The 25,605-nt window shown below is 37.5% G+C and overlaps 1 protein-coding gene across 2 annotated transcripts in view; it reads left to right on the top strand.

The window, feature by feature from the left end:
- The window catches only part of COL5A1 (collagen type V alpha 1 chain), a 292,321-nt gene that overhangs the window by 142,961 nt on the left and 123,755 nt on the right, over positions 1–25,605 (top strand). For both annotated transcript variants that reach the window (XM_051980301.1, XM_051980302.1), the window contains exons 7-12: positions 1,050–1,289; positions 3,196–3,366; positions 3,755–3,811; positions 10,695–10,736; positions 11,029–11,091; positions 24,809–24,883. In XM_051980301.1, coding sequence (XP_051836261.1) covers positions 1,050–1,289; positions 3,196–3,366; positions 3,755–3,811; positions 10,695–10,736; positions 11,029–11,091; positions 24,809–24,883 — 648 coding nt within the window. The remainder of the gene's footprint in view (positions 1–1,049; positions 1,290–3,195; positions 3,367–3,754; positions 3,812–10,694; positions 10,737–11,028; positions 11,092–24,808; positions 24,884–25,605) is intronic.

Genomic DNA, 25,605 nt, shown 5'->3' on the forward strand with positions numbered 1-25,605 from the left:
TTATTATTAGTATTATTATCCTATCATCATAAGGCCTTCAATCTAGTAATGATTTCTTTCCCCAGCCTTCTATTATATTACTGCTCAGTTCAGGCATTGTTTATAGATCAATACAAGGTGTGTTGGTAAATATTTAACAACTGAGCTCTCTGGAAGGAAAAAAAAAAGAAGCCCACACAATCTTAAATGTAATTTGCATTATTAAGACTTTCTTAGCTCTAGACAATCAAGAAAACAATAAAGCAACCCCAGATTTGTAGCAAAAATGCTCACCCTGAAAATTACACAGTCCCATAGGCCATTGGATATAACTCCAGCACACATGAGGATTTAACTCAGTCTATCAAAATCCATGTAATAAATAACAAGTGAAAGTGATGTGGGGTTCTGTGATTAAAAAGTGTTGTAAAGAGTCCCACAATGGAAGTCAGGATTGTGTTGTATTTAGTCTTGGTTCTGCCAGGAGTAAAATAACTATATTTTAGCATGTTGAGAAGTCCTTTCTCTTTTCTAGGACTCATTTTTCTCCCACCATCTTATAAAATGAAGAAACTGAGCAAAATATCTGAGTCCTAGATCAGGTTGAATATTCTTTGGTTTTTCAATTAAAAAATGGTACCCACAATAAGCATTTCTATGGTTAAGCTAGAGAACATTCCATCCCCACCTGTCTAATCTCCTGCTCACTGAGCTGTTTGAGCAATTGTGCTGTTGAAACAGCTAGGTGCTGCAGTGGAGTTCAAGTCTAGCTTCAGATTTCTGCCTATCTCAGTTTCTTCCACTGTAAAAAAAAAGGGGGGGGCAGTAATAATAGCACATATTTTTCAAGGATGTTGTGAGAAATAATCATGAAGCACTCAGCACAACGCCTGGCCCATAGTAGGTACTTTATAAATGCTCCCTCTCTCCCTCCCTTTGCATTATCATTGGAAAGGCAACAATTTGTGATTTTTTAAACGCCAGTTCTCTGAGTCATACCTCAGAGACTCTTAATGTCTCTTGCATGTGCTTTTCGGGTAACTGTATTTTGATATGTGCCTGGCTCTTAGGAGCAGACTCCACCACCGACAGATGCCCCACCAGTCCCTGAAACCAATGAAAGGGATGACAAAGAAGATCCAAACCTAGGAGGGAGTGACTATGATTATGGACCCATCAATGAAGAATACTACACACCACCTCCTTATGAAGACATCTACGATGGAATTGATAACCCCGACCAGCCCACTGACACTGTTGGAGGAGCTGAGATTCCTACCAGCACTGTTATCATCACCAACTCCACTAATGTAACTTTTGTTCCATTATTTTTCAATATGGTTCAGCAGAGGGGGAGATGGCTAGTCTCATATATGGGGGAAAAACAGTGGTTTAGTAGAAAATAGCCTAGATTGGTAATTAAACTATCTGGGTGCTAGATTTGGCGCTGTCATTGATTCATACTATTATGACCTTGAATAATTCATATGCTTCAACTCTCTCCTATATAAAATAGAAAAAATGAACCAGTCCTCCATATAGCTATGTGTAAAGCACTTTGTAAATCTTAAAGTTTATACAAATATGTTATTGTCAAGAGCAAATGTGATAACATATGAGAAAATGCCTAGAAAAATCAAGGACTATATTAATGTAGTATCAATACAGGTATTATTGGAATCCATATTATTATTGTTAGAATGATTGTTTTTAACATGAGAAAGAGACATGAGAGGCAGAATAGTACAATAAAAAGAGAATGGATTTGTAGCTCAGCCTATAGTTAATCTAGAGGCTGGTGTATCCTGTCTTGGCCACTCACTGCCGAGACTTTGAAAAAGTCCCTTAATAAAAGGTATTAATGGAATCAATATTAATAATGTTAGGATAAATACTTTTTACATTGGAGGCAGGATGGTACAATAGAAAGAGAATGGATTTGTAGATTAGCCTATAGCTAAGATTTTTTTTTTAAATTAAAGCTTTTTAGGTACAAAGCATATGCATGGGTAATTTTTCCAACATTGACCCTTGCAAAACTTTTTGTTCCAAATGTTCCCCTCCTTCCTTCCATCGCCTCTCCTAGCTGACAGGTAGTCCAATACATGTTAAATATGTTGGAATACATGTTAGATCCAATATTTGTATACATATTTATACAGTTATCTTGTTGCAAAGGAAAAATCAGATCAAAAAGGGAGAAAAAGAAAAACTGAGAAAGAAAACAAAATGAAAGCAAATAACAGCAGAGAGAGTGAGAATGCTATGTTGTGGTCCACACTCAGTTCCCACAGGTCTCTGTGGTGTAGATGGCTCTTTTCGTCACTGAACAAGTGGAAATAGTTTGAGTCATCTCATTGTTGAAGAGAGCCATGTCTATTAGAATTGATCGTTGTATAATCTTGTATAATGATCTCCTGGTTCTGCTTATTTCACTTAATATCAGTTCATGTAGGTCTCTCGAAGCCTCTCTGAAATCATCCTGCTGGTCTTTCTCACAGAACAATAATATTCCATAGCATTCATATACTCTAATTTATTCAGCCATTCTCCAGTTGATGGGCATCCACTCAGTTTCCAGTTTCTTGCCACTGCAAAGAGGGCTGCCACAAACATTTTGGCACATGTGGGTCCCTTTCCCTGTAGAGGCTGGTGTATCCTGCTTCTGCCACTCACTACCTGTGAGACTTTAAACAAGTCCCTTAACCTCTCAGGGTCTCGGTTTCTTCATTTGTAAAATGAGGTGGTTGGGCAAGTTGACTTTGAGATCCCTTCCAGTTCTAGAGATGTGAGTTCTAATATCCTGCTTCTCTTTCAATGCAAAGACAAATGCCTCTGGAGTTGCTTTTTTTTTTTTTTTTTTTTTTGCCTTTCTAAGTATTGTTTCATACCTATAAAATGAGGGAGTTAGATCAGATGACCTCCAAGTTTACTTCCAGCTCTGATATTTTATAAATTTATGTATGCCTATGGCATCAGAAAGTGCTAAGAATTATATAATAGTTTACCTATAACTACTCTTAATAAAATTTTTCTAATTGAATCATTTTCTTGGGGATAGAGTGTCTTCTCTTGGACAGTGTAGTCATCATTCATGAGCTTCTCTATTCCCATCTCCATTGATGCAACTCCTGAGGTTGTGTGATCTGTAGAAAGTGCTCTGAATGTACTGATTGCTCTTTCTAATTCCTATATTTTCCATATTGCTTTCTTTAGACTGGACCATTTCCAGACCCAGATCAAGGGAAAGATGACATAGACAATGATTTTGCTGTGGAAACTATTAAAGACCTTGATAATTACTATGATCCCTATTTTGATCCCACCATCTCCCCATCAGAGATTGGACCAGGGATGCCTGCAAACCAAGATACCATCTATGAAGGGGTGAGAATGCCATATAATTATTCCTGAGTATTCTGTAGGATAAAATCACACTTTACTGCCTGAACTCTGTTCCTTATATTTTTCTTCAGAAAAGACCATATGTGTGTGTATGTGTATATATACATATATTTTATATAAAGTCTATGTAATTATATATAATAAAATAGATATGTACACACATATATATTTATTATAACATATATTCTCAAGTATATCACATTAAATATTGAGCTTTCTGAGTCACAAACATAGACCTCTACTGTTAAGCATTTCCTTTTATTTGCCTTGTAAAACAGACCCCATTGTACAGCCATATAAAAGAGCTTTATAGACAGCATTTTATTTCATCTGTATGTGTTTCTGTGTGTATGCCTTTTCCATATTCTAGATTGGAGGACCTCGAGGTGAGAAAGGACAAAAAGGAGAGCCTGCAATCATTGAGCCGGTAAGCATGTCCTCCATCCTCATTCTTAAAACAACCTGAGAAGGTTCATGCCCCATGTGGTCTCTCCAGGTAACCTTCCTCATTGGAAGATGATGTCATCAGAGGGGCTGATGGTTCTTTTTGAGAGCTCTTCATTGTTATAAACATGCAAACCTGTTGAAACATTATACCTAACCCCCTCATTAGAACGAATGAGAATGCATTTTGATAAGACAATACATGAGGAATCTCTTAAGTAAATAATTTATTCAGAACAGGGAAAAGTATACACAATGTCATGTAAGAAATATGAATATATCAGAAATACCGCCAGAAGGAGAACATATAGAGGAGTTCCTGAGAATCAGAATAGTCAATCAACAGAATTTATTTAGAATCTCTTTCTGGCTTCCTTCAACTTATCTGATCTACCTATTTATGTTGCCTGGAACGTTTTCTGTGTCTCAGAACCTAAACTACTATCTAGCCTCTATTCTCATTTTGGCTCCTCTTATTTCTATCCCCATGGGCATATGATTTTCCATTCCTAGAAGGGACTCCTCAGGTTTCTCATCTCTTCATATCCATCTGGTGAAGTCCCTCTATTCTTTCAAGGCTCAAATCAGGTGCTGTCACTTCCAGGAAGCTGAACTTGTCCTCCATGGATGAACATGATTTATCTCTCCTGGAATTTCTCATAGCACTTGGGCAGGACCTTTCCTTTGCTCTTCAACATCTTCCTCTTGAATCGTAGTTATCTCTGTCCTTGACTTTCTTTACATTAGATAGTATTGAGGGCAGATATTATGTGGTATCTATCTTTGAATCCACAGCATGTAACCCAGTGTTTCTTCATGTAGTGGGTATTTTTCTGAGTCTTCATTGAGTTGAATTGATTACTGAAACTACTATTTGATAAGTGACACTCTAAACGCTATTGGGGATGATCAAAGACATATAACACATTGTTCCTTTTCTCCATGAGTTCATAATGAAGTTGTTAAAATTGGACTTTAAAGCATAATTCTAGAACCTGCTTTTAAGTATCAGTGGGCCAGCTGTTTGTGACTGTAGAGAGGACAGAGTAGTTGGGCAAAAGGGTCTGGGATGAAGTCTACAGACCTCCTAAAATCTTCAGCATTCCTTGGCACTCGTTGTCAGGCCCCGTGTAGAGTAAGGAGCTAGGGGAATGCTGCCAAGTAACTCAGGACACTGGGCGTGCCTTCTTGGAGCTTTAACAGTGGAAGCTCCAGCCACGGGTTAAATCTGCTTGGGGCTAGGGAGCTGGAGAGTTGAAATGGGGCCAGAATTCCAGAATCCATTCATCCTGCCACGTTTCACTTAAGCTAAGATTCAACAGAGGATGATGGATGACTTCCACTGCAAAGGAGACCAGCCACAGTTTGGGACTAGATTTGAATTGTAGTATGGTAGAGACAATGTCAGAAGGTATATCAAAGTATATTTGTATATTCAAAATTTTTCCAAACTTTGGGTAGGATGGGAAACTTTCTGCTGCCATATACCAACATAGAAAAAATTCTAAATTTGAAGCCAAAGATCTGGTTTTGAATATTATCTCTGCCTCTTAATATCTATATGATCTTGGATAAGTCACCTGCTTGAAATTCACTTTCCTCTAAATTGAACTAGGTAATCTTCAAAGTCCCTTCTAGCTCCAAATTTAGGACCAACTGATTTCTTCTGTTGCTTTACAAATTCTTTACAAATCAATTTATGCCCCTTCTTTGCCTGGGTTTGTTACTGGCTTCTATGACCATCCCTAACACAAAGTGAGCTACACTCTTCCTAGTCTCTGTGTAGAACTTAGCTTGTGTAACAATGGGAGCAAGGGAGTGAAAAAAAGAAGGAAGCAAAGAAAGGTAAGAAAGGAAGGAAATAAGAAAGAAGAGAAGAAAGCAGGAAGGAAGAGAAGAAGGGAAGGAAAGGAGAAAAAAGAGGAAAAGGAAGGAAAGAATGAAAGAAGAAAGGAAATAAGCATTTATGATATTATGTACCAGGCACTGTGCTAAGCACTTTTTCTGATTTCTCTCATTTGATCCTCACAACAACCTTATGAGGTAGATGCTTTTATTCCCGATATTACAGCTGAGGAAACAGGAAGATTAGTGTTAAGAGACTTGTCTAGGTCACACGGTTACTCAGTGTCTGAGGCCTAATTTGAATTAAGAACTTTTGGACTCCAGGCTCACTACCCTAGTGCCTCCAGAGACGGGACCTGGGAGACTTAATGAGAAGTCCTAATCTTACTAGTAATTTACCAGAAATAAGAATTTCAATCTTGGTATAAAACCACAGTATAAGGCACAAAAACGTTTTCTTAACCTTTGGGTTTTTCCATTCTCCGTTTACCTTCAGGTTTCTTGCAATAGTTAGTCTATTTTCTTTCTATTTGAAGTCCTTAACATAAAGATTCTTAACATTGTTGTGGATCCTAGATATCTTTGGCAGTTGGTCAAACCTATAGATCACTTCCCAGATTAATGTTTTTCAACACATAAAATAAAATACTGGGTATTTTCAAATAAACTAGTTATAGTTTTAAGCTAAATTTAAAGTTGTAGTAAGAACTTTGGAATGCTCTGTATTAAATTTCACAGATCGCAGGTTAAGAAATTCTGCCTCAAATTAGTTTTAGCAACCAATGGCCTAATATTATGCTTGATGCTCACCAAAAAACTATAGCCCTTATTTGATGGAAGCAAACTCCATGAAATAGCCATGAAATAAAAAGAGCCTTCTGGTGCTATATGTTCCTGACAGGCATATTTCCCTGAGGGCTGGGCCTTTTCATGATCCCCCAGACTATGGACTGCTAGACAAACCCATCCTTGGTTTCTATTAGGGTATCCCCTTTCCCCCGCTCTAGTGACAACTTTGCAGATTCATGGAAAGTAGCCAGGTCTATTTGGAGCAGGGGTATACAAAGAAGCTAAAGGAAAATAGTAAAAGGCAAATTGCCCTATGCTGTCCAATTTGAAAAATTACAAAGCAAACTCAAGGGATGGGCCTGGGGTAGGGGTTGGGGAACTGTAATCAGCTCTAGCAGAATCATCCCAAAAGAATTTGGCTGATGGAGTTAGTTTCAAATATTGGCATCTACTGCCAGAAAGGAAACAAGACCAAATGTTGCTTCTCCCTCTTCTGGATTGTGCTTGTTGCTCATTAGAAAGCTTAGGTTTTCTGCAATCTCTTCCCAGTCTGCAACATGATAGATTAGCTTTGAGAGAATTTGCCCTTGACTTTTGGTTGATTCCTTGGTGCCCTCATGAATGGTCATGAGTGGTCAAACTGGATTGGGATATATAATGTAATTAGTAAGGTGTTGGGGATCATCTCTGAACCTGAGTCATGGGACTAGGTTCAACCAAGGATTATTGATTTAATGACATTATATGGGCAAGTCTACATTAGTCTGATTTCTTAGGAAAAGCACCCAGATTAATTTCATTTGAATTATCCATAAAAATCTCCAGCACTCTGTTTTGAGAAATTCAGTAAAGCTTCTGGGGATAGGAAATATAGTGGAGACGCTATGAACTCTGGTAGGTTTTACTCCTTTGGGAGTAAAACTAGAAAAAGTGTCAGACAAGAGTAGATTGGAAGATAGAGCTACAAAAGTAGAAGCAAAAAAAATATGCCCAGAAATGCATTTTTTTAATGCATTATTTTTTTTAATGGCCATCTGGATTCACTTAAGGCAGGGCTTCCCCTCCCCTCTAGCCCCCAGCCTCAGCAATGACTTCTTGAAATGTGGCTCCTCCTTCCCCACCCCCACTCTATTTGCATTGTCCATTGCCTCCCCCCCTTGGTCAGTCCCATTGGAGGAGATAATGTAAACAGTTGGAATTTATCGACCTGAAGTTTCTCCAGATGTCCCTGAAGTCTCTGCTCCATATAAACAGATGGTTGAATCCTGAGAGATGCCAAGAATGCTTGTATCATGAATTAGCTGATTAGGGCTTCCCCTTCTTCTTCTTCCTTCTCCCTACCCCCTCTCATCTTTACCTAATCTTCCTAACTATTCCCTTCACTTCCCCCACAAACACAAATACAAACCTCTAACCTTAGATTTTCCTCTCAAGGGCTTACTCTATTTTGAATTACATGGCTATTTATTGGATGTCAAAGCCAGAGAAAGCCTTCCATTTGTACAGAATTTTTTTTAATGTTTCCCATATAGATGTGATACCTGACAGGGCTTTCTGGAAGGTTTGGAGGCTCCTTATAAGGACGCACTGCTTTGCTGAGCAGAGTCAAATTCATGAGTAGCAGACTAAAGTCTAGGGGCATTGTGCTTCCCAAGAAAAGTCCTCCAGAAATGGGATGTTTCCTAATTATTTTGTATTTTCAAAAACATAAGGATTTCGATCTCTGTCTCCCTATAATAGCAAACATTTCCACACTGTCACCTCCAGAATTTTATTTTTATATGTAGGAAAAGCTACCAGATCCTCTTGAAATCTTACTCTCTGCTATTATTTCACTGAGGTTTTTACAGTTTTTTAGACATTGTTTCCTAGCAAACAGAGTGAAGCTGACTTTTCTGATCTCTTTTAAATGTTTATTTAACTACTACATTAAGAGCAGTTAGCCCATCTCAATGGTTGTATTTATTGAGCTTGGCTATGTAGGATCATGTATTTTCAAAATACCATTTGTTATGTTAAGAACCTAAATGAAGAAAGCCTCCTTAGGGAAATAAAAAAAGCATCAAGTCAGGAAAAGAAATGTCATTGTAAGACATTAGGTCAATATTGGTCTCTAGCCTAATAATTAATTAATAGACCTCTCTCCTATGTGAAGAAACTTAGTAAGTATTTCTAATTTCTTTCCACACAAGAACTTCAAAAAAAAAAGGTCCCAAATCAAAGTTCTTATAAGATTCCAACAAATTAAAACTCTTTGTTTTTTTCATCATGTCAATTGCTGTACCAAGAAAGTGGCATTTTTCCTGGACTATTTCAGTAGCTAGTGGTTAGTTATCCTTGTAATCTCTACTCGGTCTCTGAGTCTTTTCATCTGCCTTTGTCCTAAATAGTAGATTGCTTCTTGTTGGAAAGAAGGAAGCTGGGATTTATGAAAGTGCCTGGATGAATTTATACTATGTACATAATACTTACAAATATTCCTCTGTGTGTACATCTGTGTAAACAAAGTCCATATTCCATTGCACTGTTGCTGCTAGAAAGAAATCTGGGAAGCCTGATTGAGGTGGCTAACTAGGCTTCTAGAAAGCCTCCTAAACAGGGATCATTACCTCAGTTGCTCAGATATGATTTTTATCCCTTCCAAAGATATTTGGAATCCTTTATTTTTTATTTATTTAAACAATCTTAATAATGCTCAATAAGTATTAAAAAGTCAACAAATTACATATGGAGTCACATTCTTCAAAGAAATTTAAGCTATTTGCATTTTGATCTTAAAAAGGAAGAAAGGAAAAGTAATAAGAATCAGTGTTTTATGTTAGTTTATTTATTTTTTGGCCATATACTTCTAAATGTGGCCATTTTTCTTGTCTGTTTTTTTCTTTAACATAGTGTTCATGATGTTCTATTTGATTTCTTTGCTTGATAGCATTTTATATATCTTTCTATATTCCTTTATATTGTTCATCCTTGTCATCTTATGGCATTATAATATTCCATTATCTTGATATATCCTAATTTATTCATCTATTCCTTAGTTGTCAGGGCCTCAAACTATCTATCTATAAATCTATGAATCCTAAACTCCTTAGGAGAAAATTAGATGATTAATGAAAGGGACGCCTTGATTAAACCACTTTCTTTGAGACTCAGTTTTTCTATTTGTCAAATGAGGGAATTAGCCAATTTCTGAGATCTCTTCCAGGCCTCACATTCAGTGTTCTAAGGTTCCTTCTAGCACTGACATTCTACAGGCTAACAAGCTGGGATTTAAAGTTCCTTCTAGAGCTGCCATTCTGTGTTACAACATGTGATGTTCTTGGGTCTTTTCTAGCTTTGAAATTCTTTGTGCTAATGGTCTGTTCTCTAAGACCCCTTCCTGCTCTGACAAATCGCGCCCCATAAACAAGAATCTAACTTATTTCTCCTCTCCATCCTCTAGACAGGGAGACAGTCACTCACAGTGACTGACACCAACTTTATACTCCTTTTTTCCCTTTCTTCTTTGTATTTTTGGCCCTGAGCCACCAAGAAATGGCCTTCCCATCAACTCTGACCTCCGAAGAGCCCCTTGTCCTAGGGTAAAGTGTAACCTGATCCCTCAGGCTTCCTTCTCTCCAGGCCTGTGCTCGAGTTCATGGACTGATTTTCATCCTGAAGGGGAAACAACTGGACTATGAAGAGAGCCTGGGGAGGGTGGGAACCAAGGGCTTGGAATGAGACTTGGGGATCTTGTATAAAGACAGATGTGGATTCCTCTGACTCTATGGAAAGACCTCATTTCTCTCTTTGTATTTTTGTTTCTCCTTTCCCCCCCACTCTGAAAGGAAGCTTGCTAGTGGAATGATTAGTATTCTGCAGATTCATGTTATATAAATGGATTAATATGTGCATAAAAACCATAGAGTAACATTATATTATCCCCCACCTACCGCAGCCCCTTAATTACAGAGACACATGTGGCTAATCATTGCATAGAACTCAGAAGGGGAGACAATGGAAACCACTAGAGACGGCTAAGCGTGCGGTTGGATTGGGGAGACAGAAAGCCAGAAAGCCCTGTCCTTCAGCCTCCGGGAGCACCCTGAGCCACTGGCATCCATTCCCATTTGCCTCAGAACATTCAGACTCTCCCCCTGGATATTCCCTGTTGGAGATGGAAGTGGGGTGTGGATGGGAAGGGTGATGTATATGTCTTGTGTCTTCTTAATTCTTATCCATTTCTTTTTTAGGGAATGCTTATCGAAGGCCCCCCTGGTCCAGAAGGCCCTGCTGTAAGTAGAAAACTATATCTGTTCTGCTGCTTGTAGAGTGGGATGGATCAAAGGAAAGAAATAATGAACTTCACTAACCTTGGATTTCTATTTCTTGAGGAAGACGAGAAAAGGAAAACTTCATAAGGATGATTCCCTATGTTGTACTATTCTGGCCTTACTGGGGGAAAAAATAAATCTTTAAATTTCTTCCCTCATTGTTGCCTGCTATTGAAAGAATGGGAAAGAAGGTAATATAAAATTTCTAGCTTACAATTGGATAATACTGTGCTTTTTTCATATTGTTTTTCAGGGTCTTCCAGGACCTCCGGGGACTGCTGGCCCAACAGGTCAAGTGGGTGATCCTGGAGAAAGGGTAAGTTTGGGTTAACTTTGGTTTTTTTTGAGCTCATTCATTCATTTAATAAACATTTTTAAGGACATTGTTCTGAACTCTGGGAAATATACAAAGATAAATAAGATGTTTTTCCTAATCTTAATGAAGCTCCTAGTCTAGCTGGGGAAATGGGCCATCTCATGAAATGAAGATCACTTGCAGCTGGAGGAATCAGGAAGGCTTCTTGGAAGAGGAGGTTCATCCAAGTAATTCCCCAACCTTGAATCTAGGATTGCTTCTCTCAAGTTTTGGGAATGGGTTGGTTTTGTTGGGAAATACTATACACAGCCCTATTTTACTGAGTTTGAATTAGCGCTAACTGGTGCAACTAGAATTGTTGCATGACACCGCCCTAGTTAATACCTACAGGATCAGTGTTGGGTTGGAAATCACACATCGACTGTCCTACTTTCTTGCATTTAATTCCCCCTTCTTCCTTTGGGGAATTTATCATTGGCCCCAATAACTCACTTCATCTCTCTCTGGTTATTAAAAACACTCATTTCCTGAGCCCCAGGACAAATCAGTACTTTTTTTTTTCATGTAAATACTTTGAGAATAAGAGATGAATTTCTAAACCGACTTTTTCCTACAGTAGGGGAAAAAGGAAACTAGGTTATCTTGTTATGACATTCCCTAGCTCTCCCTCCTACCACACCATCTCCATGGTTCATTTTTCCATAGCATGTTCCTGTAGGCACTAGCAGTAGCCACAATTGCGGTGTGACATCTAGTGGGGCTAGGAAATACTGCATTATGGTGATTTTATTCTCCTCCTGCTTCTCATGGAATGAGTGTGATCAGATTAACAAATCACAGGGAGTCTCGTGTACTTTTGATGCTTAAAGGCCTAGACTTTGAGGACCAGCCTGTCTCTATTAGAAGGAATCTGCCCCCAAGGTAAGGCTTTGGGTGGTATTAAATCATTTTTGTTTGAGATCACACTGAAGACCTTTGCATTTATTAGAAGCTGTGAATTAGGTTTTGAGGGTTTTTTTTTTTTTTAAATCAGGCTACAAGAATGTTAAATATTCCTTTATGTGAGATTATGTGGTAGACATTGTGGAGCAGAAAAAAAGATGATGACAATACAAAGCCTGCTCTCGGGGATCTATAGTCTAGATGAGAAGCACATATTCAGGAATAGAAAAATATATATATAATTGGTATAAATATTTGGATGTTGTCGAACATTCAAGAGGGGCAAGGCATAATATGTAGTTCTTACCTTCAACAAGACTACAAGGAAACCATAGCTAATGAAGAGCCAAATTATTTTGTCTAGACAATAAATGCTGCAGGAATTTAGAAGAAGGAGGAATTAATGTGGATGCCAGATTTGTTAGGGAAAGTTTTATGGAAAAGTTAAGTATGGGTTATATTCTTGTTAGGTTGTTTGGATAGATGAGAAGAAGGGAAGGAGCTTTTTTTTTTTCAGGAAAATTGTTATATGGCTCCCTAAGCTCTGAGAGCAAGACAGATCCATGTGGAACAAGCAGTGGAAAGCAAGCTGACACTAGAGTAGATAGAACTGGGTTCCTCTCCCAGTCTTAGTATTTACTGTCTGACTTTGAATAAGTCGCCTAACATCATGTTTTACTTTCCTTACCTAGAAAATAAGGAAATTGAACAAGATGGTCTCTGAGATTCTCTTCCAGCTCCAAAGCTATGAGCCATGAAATCTTACATTTCTCTTCATTTTTCTTCTCTGAGTACCAGTTTCCAATCTGGAAGTGCTGAAGTCTGGGTAATAACGTGGTCTTGGACATTTGGTGTGAAAGCATGGTCCTGCGTGGCACATAGTGCCACGTCAGAGGCCGTGGAAGGCGAGTCTATCCAGGCATGAAAGACCATCTTTATCAAACAGTCTCTCCAAATCTGCCCACATGTCTCTTGGCTTTGTACTCTGTTATTCCCAGCATTCAGGCAAACAAACAAACATCCACACCAAAGGAACCACAGAATCTGGGTGTAGTTTCTGTCGAGCATTACAGACCTGTTAGGATTCCCTTATGTTCCTGGAAAACCAAACTTATATGACAGAACACATTTCATTTTAGTAAAGGAAGATAAGTTGGGGCCTATGTCTTTGAACTAATTTTGTGCCCCACAAGAGATGCTAAGGAATTGATAGAGACCCTTTCTTACTGAGCATAGGGAGCCAACTTTTCCTTCGCTGTTGGAATGATAGAAATATTCCCTTATTCTGATCATTAAGGTCTTGAGAATGTTTATCATTTGATTATAAATCTAGAGTTGAAAGGGACTTCAAAGGCCATTCAATCCAACTCAGGTGACTTACCCCCAAATCATACAAATATTAAACATCAGAGATAGGATTCGGACTGAAATTATCTAACCTCAGAACCCGTGCCTTTCTGGTGTGTTATGCTTCTTGTAAAGGTATGTTTGCAATAGAATTGCATCTGTTGTTGATTGGAATGTTTAATTCTGCCAGCAATAACCTGGTTTCTGCTTTTGGGGGTGGAGTCTGACAATATGCAGGGAAGTGAGGTGGGAAATAGGAACACAACACAAGACCTACCCTAGATGTCTTGCTGAGACTTTTTGTGAAGCTGTAAATATGCATACCTGTATCCAGGTATGTTGTTGGAATATTCTTGATTGAGGTCATTCATTTAGCAAAAAAAGCATCCTAGCCTTATGGTAGTCTACTCAGTCCAGGAATTAATGAAAACATAGGTCAGGGAATATATTGCTGGGTGTATTCCATCCTTCTTAGATAAGCAAGTCTATATTAGTTTGAATAGTGAAGTTGGTAAACAATTCAAGCCTCTTCTCCTTAGTGAATTATTGCTCATCCATCACTAAGTTTTAGAGTTTGGACACATCATAGGAAGCTTTAGAAGTAGAAGAGCTCTGAAAGATGGTCAAGACTGATTTCTTCATTTTATGCATGAGTTAAAACTCACACATACACCACTTACTGATGGCTTTTGTGGAAGAATTTTATTTTTGTATGTTTATGGCCCATCTCCCAGAATAAATTATGTTGGCCCTTGAGGGCAAAAGCTGTGCCTTATACTGCTCTGCCACCCTCAGGATTTTGCATTTAGAAGGGATTTTTGTGGATGTTGGTTGGTTGATGAGTTAAGTATGATGATACTTAAAGACCTGGGAGAATATATGCTCTAGATTTGAGAATTTCACAATTCAACAAACACATTTTTTTTTAGCATGCAAATGCTCTGTCATCTTGTTAGGCTCCCTTATGCCTATGTACCATTCATTGACCAAACATTTCTTAAGTGTCTATTGTATGCAGAGAATTGTAAAGTATAAGTTCTAGGAGATATAGAGAGTTTATAGAGGACATGATCCCCCACCCTCATGGAATTTATATTATAGTTTGGTAGAAGGAAAAAAAATACATATATATGAGCATAGCTAGTAATATCTGATAAATGCTTTAGGGAAGTATAAAACAAAATGTTATTGGAGGACTAAAGAGAAGATTAATATTGACACCAGTGTTGTCAGGGAAAGGTTGAGATGGCATATAAATTGAGCTTTAAAGAATGACTAGGAATTCAGCAGGTGAAGAGAGATAGGAAGGACTTATCAAGCACAGGGTACTCAGATGCATGAAAACAGAAGAGCACAGGAATGTGCATACAACAAAGAGGTAGTAAGAGCATTCCTGGACCTATAGGGTGTATAAAGGGGAGTTACATAAAAAAAGACTAGAAATGTATGTGTGAGGGGGTCCAATAGTGAATAGACTTGAATGCCTGGCAAAAGAGTTTGAACTTTGCCTACTAAGTAGTGGGGAACCACTGAAGATTTTTTGAGCAGAGAAGTGCCATGACCATATCTCTGAATTTGAAAAACAAAAATTAAAGGGTTTTTTTTTGGCAAAATGGAGTGAAGGATGGATTGTAGAATGGACAAAGCGGAGACATGAAAACCCGTCATTAAACAATTTCAATAGTCCTCATGGGTAGTCTCTGGACTTGTTTCAGAATAGTAGCAGTAGGAATAAAGACTTGGGGATTGGTCCAAGAGAGATTGAACTCATCATTTATGTATCTTCAGGGTAAGAATATAATAGTAGGACCCTGAAATGAACCTCCCACCCTAGAGATGGGAAATAGTACCCTAAAATTAAAATCCTGAGCCTTTCAATGGTTTCCAGTTTTTCCAGTTGTGTTCTTTTCTTTATGACTCTATTTGAGGTTTTCTTGGCAAAATATTAGAATGGTTTACTTTTTCCTTTTCCAGTTTATTTTACAGATGAAGAAACTGAGGCACAGAGGATTAAGTTGATTGCCTGGGTCACATAGCTACTGAGTGAGGCCTGATTTCAACTCAGGAAGATGAATTTTCCTGATTCCAGCCTCTGTACCCTATCGGTTGTGCCAGCTAGTGCCCCTTTCTTTGTATACTTCATTCTTAACAATTAGGATCCATAATTGACCTTACAACTTCAATATATAGCCTTTCTTCTAGTACTGTTGTTTTACTTCTTTCTTCCTTATCATCGCATCTTATCAGGAAGCTGATATTGGGCTGAATATCATCCCTTCTGAGCTGGATTCCTTAATCTTAATCCTATGGCCAACAAAAGATTAAAGTTGAGGAAATCTGATTCCCACATATCTTGCCTGCTGAATCCAGTTTGGTACCAGATGATTCTTTCACTGTAATATTGCCTGAAATTGATTCTTTCAGCACTAGTGCAGATCACTAGTGCATTTTCATGGACAAACAAGTCTAATAGACTTCCCATCTATGAATATTGACAAAGCAGTTAACAGAATCTGAAATCATTAGAGCTCTGGGTATTCACAAAGTATGGATGGCATTTGCAAAGATGCCAGAATTTAACAACACACCGACAATTTGTCAGTTTGGCCTGATTTGTGTAAGACCTGTACTAGCCAAACCATGATGCTGGAGATGGACTAAAGAGGAAAAAAAAAATCTTCTAATATCAGAGCTCATGGGGAACTAGCCTTTGGCAGCTGTAACTACTCTTAATTAATAATTAACTAAGGAGTTAATTAATAAGAATCCCTAGTTTTAATAGTCTTAATTTAGTTGGCATAGATGAATCATGCATCTATAAAATGATACAAGCCATTTGGGAATTGATTAGACTCCCAGAGATGCTGCCCCTGCTCCCTCTAGTCCCATACATACCCTCCCTCAAAAAAATCCAGTTGAAATAGAATTCTGACACACACCAGTTACCAGAAGTCTGAAGTAACAGTCAATTAAGTCTTTTTCCCCAGAATGATAGAATTAGAATGGATTTTTTTTTGTTTGAAAATGTGAACACAGTGCTTTTGTAACTCTATAGCACATTAAGTGTTTTAAGTTTTCCATTAAAAAGAATTAAGCTTATTTATCATTAGATCCAGCTGAGATTTGGTGAACTGTTGTGATGTGATCCCTATGATAGATTTTGGATAGCAATAGCTACCATTCCTGGTATATTTAATGTATTTTGGTTGAAATAATTATGTTTCTGAAGTCCATGAAATCACTGAGAATGGCACTATGTGATCCCTATATCACCTATCTCATCCTCTATCTGGCATTGACTAGAATTAGACATAAAAATATTTTCTCATGAGAACAAATTCTAGAGCCTAGAATCTTCTCAGAAGACATTTCTTACATCCTAGTTACCTGAAGGAAGGAGACATCCCTGACCAAAGGTTTTGTTTAATATTCCATGAAGAATAAAACAATATAACTATAATGACCAATCTTAGCTCTGGGAATGGGATAAAGAAAAGCATCTCTCTCCTTACATAAAATGGGAAGGGGACTATGAGTAGTGAATGTTATATAGACTTCCAAATAATAATTGCTTTATTGGTTTTGCTAAGCCATTTACCTTTATTGCAAGGAAATTCTCATAGGAGTAGAGGGACTATAGAAGAAAATGACTTTGATATAGGAAAAAAACATAAAACTTTTTTTTTTGATAGAGAAGAGCACTATTTTTTTTCTTTTTCTTATTAAAGCTTTTGATTTCAAAACATAGATAGATAGATGCATAGATAGATAGATAATTTTCAGCATTTACCCTTGCAAAACCAATCCAAATTTTTTCCTTCCCTTCCCATTATTCCTTCCCCTCGATGGCAAGTAATCCAATGTATATTAAACATGTGCAATTCTTCCATACATATTTCCACAATTATCAAAGAATAAGACTTTTTAAAAAGTAATGAAAAAGAACCAAAGGTCCAATGCCCCTTCCCATTGCTTTCATTAAATATTTGTTGGGCATGTCTGTTAACCTCTGGGCCCCAATTTTCTTATAGGTAGAATAAAGTTGGTAGACTCAATGGCTTCCAAAGTCCTTTCTTGTTCTACATCTATGATTCTGTGATTGTGATCAAAGTCTTATGCTGGATCCAGCTCCACTATGTTGATTGTTAAATTTTCAATGTGAGAATTTACACCTCAGAAATTTGTGCTACAAATAAGAACTAGATTTATTGTTTTATCAATTATCTAGACTTGAGAAATATATGGGGAAAATGTTAATAATTGAAAATAAATTTTAGATGGATTGTGTGTACATTCCTCCCCCTACCTCCATTCTGGGTATTGAACATATAGCAAAAATTCCCTACTATTAGATAACTATTATACCTGTATCAAGCCATGTTTTTTTTTTTTTCTTTTTTCTTTTCTTTCTTTCTTTTTATTTCTGCTGGTCCATTTTCCCTAACAGACCACATGGGCTCATTGCCAAAGATAGTCAAGTGTAGCAGCATTTCCTTGCTCATTGCAACGTGAGTTTGTTATACTGTGGGTGAAATCACATTCTCTGAAATGTAACGAATACAGATGGCAAAAGCCTGATATAGTATAGAGAGCAGATGTAAAGCCCAGTCTTTCTGACAGACATAAGTTTTTATTATAACAAAAACAGCTCCTAATCCTGTCATACTTTAAGGTTCACAAGTATTTTCTGCACAACAGTTCTGTGTTGTTATCCCTATTATACAGATAAGAAAACTAAGGTATATGGTGTCTAAAACAGCTTGCCCTACATCACACAGTTAATAAGCATCAGAGCCAGGATCTGGCCTTGTTAATCTTTTCACTTCAAAACCAGTATTCTTTCCATTGTACCAAGCTGCTGCTTTTATATAAAGCAATCTCACTGTATAATGAATACTCTTGGTGGCTGGCCTCCCCAGTTTGCTGCTACGAGGTCCTGGAGCTCAGCTTCAAGGCAATTTCAGCATGAAAAGGGTTAGCTGATTTATGTGCAATTGGTGTCTGGCATGTACTATATTAGTTTTGAAAATAACCACAGGCTTGTGAGTAACAGTTTATGCTGGGTGAGTAGTAAAGAATTCATTTATTTCACTGTGTCTCTACCTCCTGGGAGCAAGGCATGCTGGTAAAGTAAATTTGTGGGCTAATAAATGTTCAAAACTTATTTGCAAGGTTATACAAAAACTGTTTTATAAACATATTTATCAGGTTCATGCCAAAAATGGTGTCATAATATGAGAAATGGTGATATTTCTTATAGATCATACCTACATACATATATGTATATAAACATTTATATATGTGTATATGCATATACACATACATGTATATATAAATATATGTGTATATATACACATATGTATGCATGTTTATAGTTCAATACTTTAAGGCTCATTTTATCCAAGTCGATGCTTCTTCCACCATAAAGATTACAAAATCATCTATGCCTTAATAATCTCAATATGCTCTCGTAAGGAAGAAGGAAGACCATAATAATACCTCTTTTGATGGACTACTGTTCTAGTGAACTTAGGATCTCTGAGCAAGAAGGAATCTTAGAGATCATCTAATAGAAATCCCATATTTTACACAGGAGGAAACTGAGTTCCATAGGCAGGAAAGTGACTCCCCTAAGAAAATATAGCGGGATATGGTAGAATCAGGATTAGAACACAGGTTTCTTGTTTCATAGCCCTGTGTTTTCTCATTCTAAAGCACTGTATGTCAATCCTAAGCAAGCCTAACCTTTTGGCAATCCACATGCAACTTCACCCTGGATGTGCATTTGAAGCCTTTTTACCTCAGTCAGACAGGACTGTACTCTGCTAGTGCAGAGAATGTAGGATCAACTCCATGTCATGATAAGACATTGGAAGAAAACTTTAGTAAGATGTAGGAAAAAATATTTATGTCTTCATAATATACATAATGTAACTTAATACATGTCATGATATGTAACATGAAATCATAACATGATATATAACAGCATATATAAAACATGATATAACATGATATTGAGGGGGTTCTAAACCATAGAATAATAAAATTGAAATACTCATCCAGGAAGCTCATTTAGTCTCTGAGTAGGTAGATGCTGAACTGTATTTATGTCAGACATATGGGGAGAATTTGCTTTCATTCTTTCCTAATTCTATAAGAAAAAAAAGTTTAGGTAATGGGATCTCTGTGATGAGAAGCAAGATGGATGGATAGTGAGAGAAATTCTATTGTGTTGTTCTCTAGAGATCACACAATGATGCCCACACAACTTGATACAGGAGACTGAGTACTGGCTTTAGGGTCAGAGGACCCTAATGAGTTTAGCAACTCACTAGCTATGTCACCTTAGGTAGGGTTTTTAACTTCCCTGAATTTTGCTTAAAGGGATATGATAGAAGATTTTCATGAAAAATAGCAATGAACTATTCTAACAGTCTATTAGTTAACATGTTGTTTAGTAGAGGCCTTTTAGGGGCCTACTTTAATAAATAGTTAAATGTTTAATAGAAATACCTTGGTTATTTCCACAAACAGGAATGCCTTGGAAAGTGTCTGAGATGGTTTGGAAAGAGTGATGGACTTTCTGACAAAAAGCACGATCCCATAGAAAGTAGCATGAGCACGATCTCATAGAAAGTAGTATGAGCTCCTTGAAGTATAGAATCCTCTAATCCCAAAATAAAAGTGTGAACTGAATAATCCAGAGTTCCTGTAGTTGAGGGGAAGGGAGGAGAGTTGGCACAAAAATACTTACAGATTTAGAGCTAGCAGATCATAGAGGTCATTGAGGCAAATCCCTGAGAAGTTCAGTGACTCTTCAGTGGCAAGGGACAGGACTTTCCCTTCAATATGACCTTTCTACTATTCTTGTTTAGTCATTTTTAAATTTTGTTTCATTCTTTGTGACCTCATTTGGCAACGATGCTAGAGTAAGTCATTTCCAGATGCGGAAATAGGCTGCCCAAGGTCACACAGGTAGTAAGTATCTGAGATTGTGTTTGAATTCAAGAAAATTCTTCCCGGATCCAGACCTGGGATTCAATCCACTGGACTAGCACACATTTTCTATCCCTTTAGTTGGAGGCACTTAGGTTTGTGTCTTTTATCTCTTCAGTTTGGTGCAATCAAGGCTATTGGAATTCCAAATTTATTCTTCCATGAGGACAACACTATAAAAATATTTTTTAAAAAAGTGCAGGCATTCTGAAAACCTCTAGAAAGTTTTATTATTATTATTTTCCTGACTACTGATTCTTTCCTGTGGCAAAGATAGAATGTGTCAAGATAAAGGTTTCTGTGAAAGATATGGAGTTATTTTCTCCATAACCATTCTGAATTCATGTTCAGAGTTTTGTTCACCAACCTGTTCCAAATCCTAGACTATGAGATTCATGCTCTTTCATTTCATCCTGATTTTAAGATAAAGACTTGCTGGTTTCATCTCAAATATTTTTCAGTAAATTACTATTGTGTATGCCCTCTGACATCTACTCTACATGGCAGTAGTCAGTCCAGCAATCTCTTACCTAGTCTTCAGAAAAATCATTCTGTAGTTTAAATCACAATTTTTTTTTATTTGCAAGACATCTCCCTTTTTCTTTGGAGAGCTTGTGTGTGTGTGTGTGTGTGTGTGTGTGTGTGTGTGTGTGTGTGTCTATGAAATAAGCCAGTAATGTAACACAACTGCTTAAAAAACAAACAAACAAAAAGTAGCACCATATTTGACCAAGGACACCAAGTTAAGGTAATGATTTGGGAACCAATCGATCAAGTACTAAATTTTAAGAAGAAGTTTCTTGTGGGAGAAGAGGCCAGCTAGAATTATTTATTGTGCCTTTAATCCAGCAGCTGGAACTGACTTATGTACCTATCAACTCCTCATCAGCTAAGTCGGAGAGTCCCATATGTCTGACTTGAGCTAAGTAAACAGTGTGGGAGACATATCATGGGCCCGTTTTCACAGTAGTCTTGGAAAATGGATAGCCTGGTTTGAAATGCAGCCTCTGTCTTACAGCTCAGGGAACGTACTTTATGCAGATAAATCATTGGTCTCTTTTAAGGTCTGTTGTTCATTTTTCTCAAGCTATGTTACTGTTTCAGGTCAATTCAGTTCAATCCAACAAGCATTTATTAAATGCCTATACTGATGAAATTATAAATATGACCCCAAAATGTGCCAGATATTGTGCTTAGTGCTGGAAATAAAAAGAGGAAATAAACATCAGCCACTGCTCTGAAGAAATGTATATTTTTACCTAATAACATTTGAGAATGGACTATCCACCAACAAGAAAGGAGATCCTGAAAAGCTTTCCATAAGAGGTGGTGTTTGTCCTTCCTCTCAAAAAGGACCATGAGATGAAAATGAATTGAATTTAAGTAGGGAGGGCTGTGTAAGGTCACCAACCTCTGGATCCATCCAGGTCCAGTGGTCAGATATAGATCAAAATTAGATGGCCCTGGATGCAGTGGGAGATCTTGGCCTTTTTAAGCTCAGGTCTTCAATAGGTCTCTGGAGGTAGTCCTTGAACAGTACTTTCAGGGAAGCTGAGGTTTCTAAGAGACAAAGATAAAAAAGTAACTTCTAGGTATAAGGAATAGGCAGGCTGTATAAGGAAAGGCACAGTGTTAGGAGATAGCATTCTAAATTCAGGAAAAGGAAATAAGCATTTATTAAGCACTTGCTAGGTAGGTACCCAGCACTGTGCTAAGCATTTTACAAATATCTCATTTGATCCTCACTTAAAAGGTATCATATCCCCATTTTGCAACTGATGAAACTTGAAATCAAGTGATTTACTTAAGGTCACTCAGTTAGTGTCTGACTGAATTTAAATATCCAGGGATCAGTTTGGATAGAAATCAGAATACAAAAAGAGGAATAATGTTCAGTAAGTCTGGAACCATTGTAAAGGGTTTTCATTGCCCAAACTGAAAAATTTACATTTTATCCTAAAGATAATTAGGAGCTACTGAAAATTGTTAAGCTGGAGAATAGTATGATTAGGTCTGTGCTCAAAAAAGATTATTTTGATGGTTTTGGTGGAGAATAGATTGAAGAAAGTAGAAAGTAGATACAAGGAGACCAACTAAACTAGTTACTGAAAACTGAAAATTTTTTTTCTACTAGATTTATCTTCAAAATTAACATCCCATAATAATTGTTCTAAATCCAGAATGATTACTCTTCCCTATGAATCACTTTAGAGAACACTAGCAGTTGTATTTATTCCACCTTTATTTTCTTAAAAAAGAAAAATAGTTGAGTGAGGAAGCATTGGTGAGTTGCAGATCTGCCTCTCATACTGGCACAAGATTCTGATAATATGTGCAAAAACTTTGAGAGGATACATTTATTTGTGTGAACTTGCATCTGCTCCACTATGTTCACACACAAAGATACACAGATATACTGACACACAGATACAGACACATAAATACACAAAACTTCCTTGCTGAAACATTCTTCCATTCATCCTTTTCTTTCTGCTTATTCGCTCAGAACTCTGTCCAAAATCCCAAAGTTTTACTTAAGCTCAGAGAACATAGCTACATCTCTCTATATTACAAATCCTGTGAGAACTATCTTAAATTTTCATTTTCTTGTCTATAGATGGGGAAAAAATAGATGATATATCTTCTTTAGGAATCAAGTGTTTTCTGAAATTGAATAAATTCAACTGAGTAGTTTCGAATATGGAATAGTAGAACTTGAATATAATAGTTATTGAAAGATTACCCTCTGAAGTAAATGGCTTTACAGAACACCTCTAAAATGTTCATGGAGATGGAGAAGAGAGAGTTCACCTACCTTTTTTATGTACAGTTGTGTTTGGTCTTGTGTATGTAGTTAAAACTTCACTGACTTCAACTAGTTTAAAGGATATATATTATATAACAATATATCTAACATAATAAAATAATTAAAATAATATTTTTAAGGATATACAACAGTAGAACTTGCTAACAAAATTCATTAAAGTGTCATCTAGCAGAAATTTGGAAGGCTGCCTTAATATATAAATAGATATGTGGTTTCAAATCATCTTTTTGGTTATTTTTGACATAAATTAATATCTTGGAAGTATTTTAGGGGGCTTGGAAAGAATGTTTATTTGTATATTTGATAGGTTGCTAAGTAATGGTTAAAGTCAGTCTGATCCTTTTCTGGATGATCACATATTCCAAACAACTAGTTTTCAATTTATGATTATATATTTTAGACCTGGTTAGGCAGCAGTGTAGACTGATGGTCCATAGGTTATCCTAGGAAGGGTTAGGATTAAGTCAGAGCTGGCATTGGAGTCAGAGCCTGAAGTGCATTTAGAGAGTGTTAGGGTAAGAGAACATGGATCCTTTGAAAAAGAAAAAAAAAAAAAACCTCTATTAAGAGTTTTGGTTCATTTGGGTTTGTCAATGAATTTTTGTCTCACTGTGCAAATAGTCTGTCAATTTTAGTATGACAAATTAGAAAAAGAATTTGTGGATTGACAAGATGACCATCACTGCCTCCTTCCAACATAAAATCCCATATTCCCTCCTTTGCTCAAAATGTTGCTATTGCTAGAATGCCATTCTCTTCTACCTCCGGATCTTTCCAGAGGCCTTTCCAATTAGCTTAACCAAACATAATTTTTTTTCCCTTCTCTGAATGTGGATTGTATTTATTTATAGCTTGTGCTACATAGTGAAGTGCTTTGCTGCAGCTCTCTCTGACTTTCAGCATCAAATACAAAAGCCTTTGTTTGGCTTTTAAAGCCTTTCTTAACCCGGTCCTATCCTACCTTCCAACCTTCCTATACCTTAATCCATTTCATCTAATCTATATGTCAATGGCACTGTCCTCCTTGCTGTTTCTCACGCAAGATATTCTCTCCCAACTCCCGGAATTTTGGCTGGCTCTCCCATCTGCCCTCCTTGGCGCCACCTCCTGGCTTCCCTCAACTCTCAGCCATAGTCTCACTTTCTGGGAGAAGCCTTGCACAACCCTTTTTAATGCTAGTCCTTCCCCACTGTTGTTTTTCTCCAGTTTATCCTATACGTATCTTGTTGGTGTATAGTTGTTTGCATAGTGTGTCCCTCTTTTGGCCATGAAATCCTTGGGAGTGGGGACTGACTTTTGCTTTATCCCTGGTATTTAGAATAGTGTCGGACATGTAGAAAGTCCTTAATAAATGCTTGGGCACTTGACTTGATGGTGTGCCATCTTTCATTGTTCTCTGATACTTGTGTGTGTGTGTGTGTGTGTGTGTGTGTGTGTGTGTGTGGGTTTGGATAACACCCTAACCAGATTTCAAACTCCTTGAGTGAGAATCATGCCTTCTAATTCCTTTTTACTTCCTAGAGCAACAAATGCAGGGCTAGAAATGAAGGAGGGACTGTTTGGAACCATGTCTTAATTAACTTTGTTTTCATCCCATTACAATAGGGTCCTCCTGGCCGCCCAGGCCTTCCAGGAGCCGATGGTCTGCCAGGACCTCCGGGAACCATGCTTATGCTGCCTGTGAGTATCCTTCTTCCACTGTGTGTATTTATGAAACATCTAAGGCTGGTTAGCTCAGTGACAAGAACACATTACAGATGAGCGCAAGTCATTGAGCCTATCCATCCCTTCAGTGGGCTTTATGATGCTCTTTTGGTCCCAATCCTGTCCTTTACCATAAATGTTTTCTGCCTATTATGAAAGTGGCCAGCTAAGACCACATGGATGGCTTAATGCAACCTATTCTCATTACTGGAGAAGAACTCACTGGCGAGATAATTAAAATAAGTTAGGCATCCCCTAAGGCAGGGGTAGGGGATGTTCAGCCATGGGTTGTATAAGGCCTGGGAAATTATTTGATCTGGTCCTGCCAAGGCAGTTAGTGATGAGCTGAAATCTAGGTACAACAACTTCACACTCCTTGAGTTTCTAAGTTGATCATTTTGTATGTCCTGTGAAAGAGATATCCAAATGGCCTTTGGAAGAATCAAGATTCCTCATTCCTGACCTAAGGGCTACCTTTGAAAACTGCATGAATATGGAGACATTATACTTCTTTATACTCTTACACTTTATCACGCGGAGGAAGGAATTTACACTATAGTCTCTGTAGGCTGCTTTTGCAGAGAGTGGAGAAGTCCATGTGACATGAATAGAGAGACATTTCAGTCCCCAAAGGTAGACAGGAAACAAAGTAGCCAACCTGCTTTAGGTTTAGACAGAGTATCTAAATCTAAACCTCT

Source organism: Antechinus flavipes, chromosome 2 (genome assembly GCF_016432865.1).
Source record: "Antechinus flavipes isolate AdamAnt ecotype Samford, QLD, Australia chromosome 2, AdamAnt_v2, whole genome shotgun sequence".
Classification (NCBI taxonomy): Eukaryota; Metazoa; Chordata; class Mammalia; order Dasyuromorphia; family Dasyuridae; genus Antechinus; species Antechinus flavipes.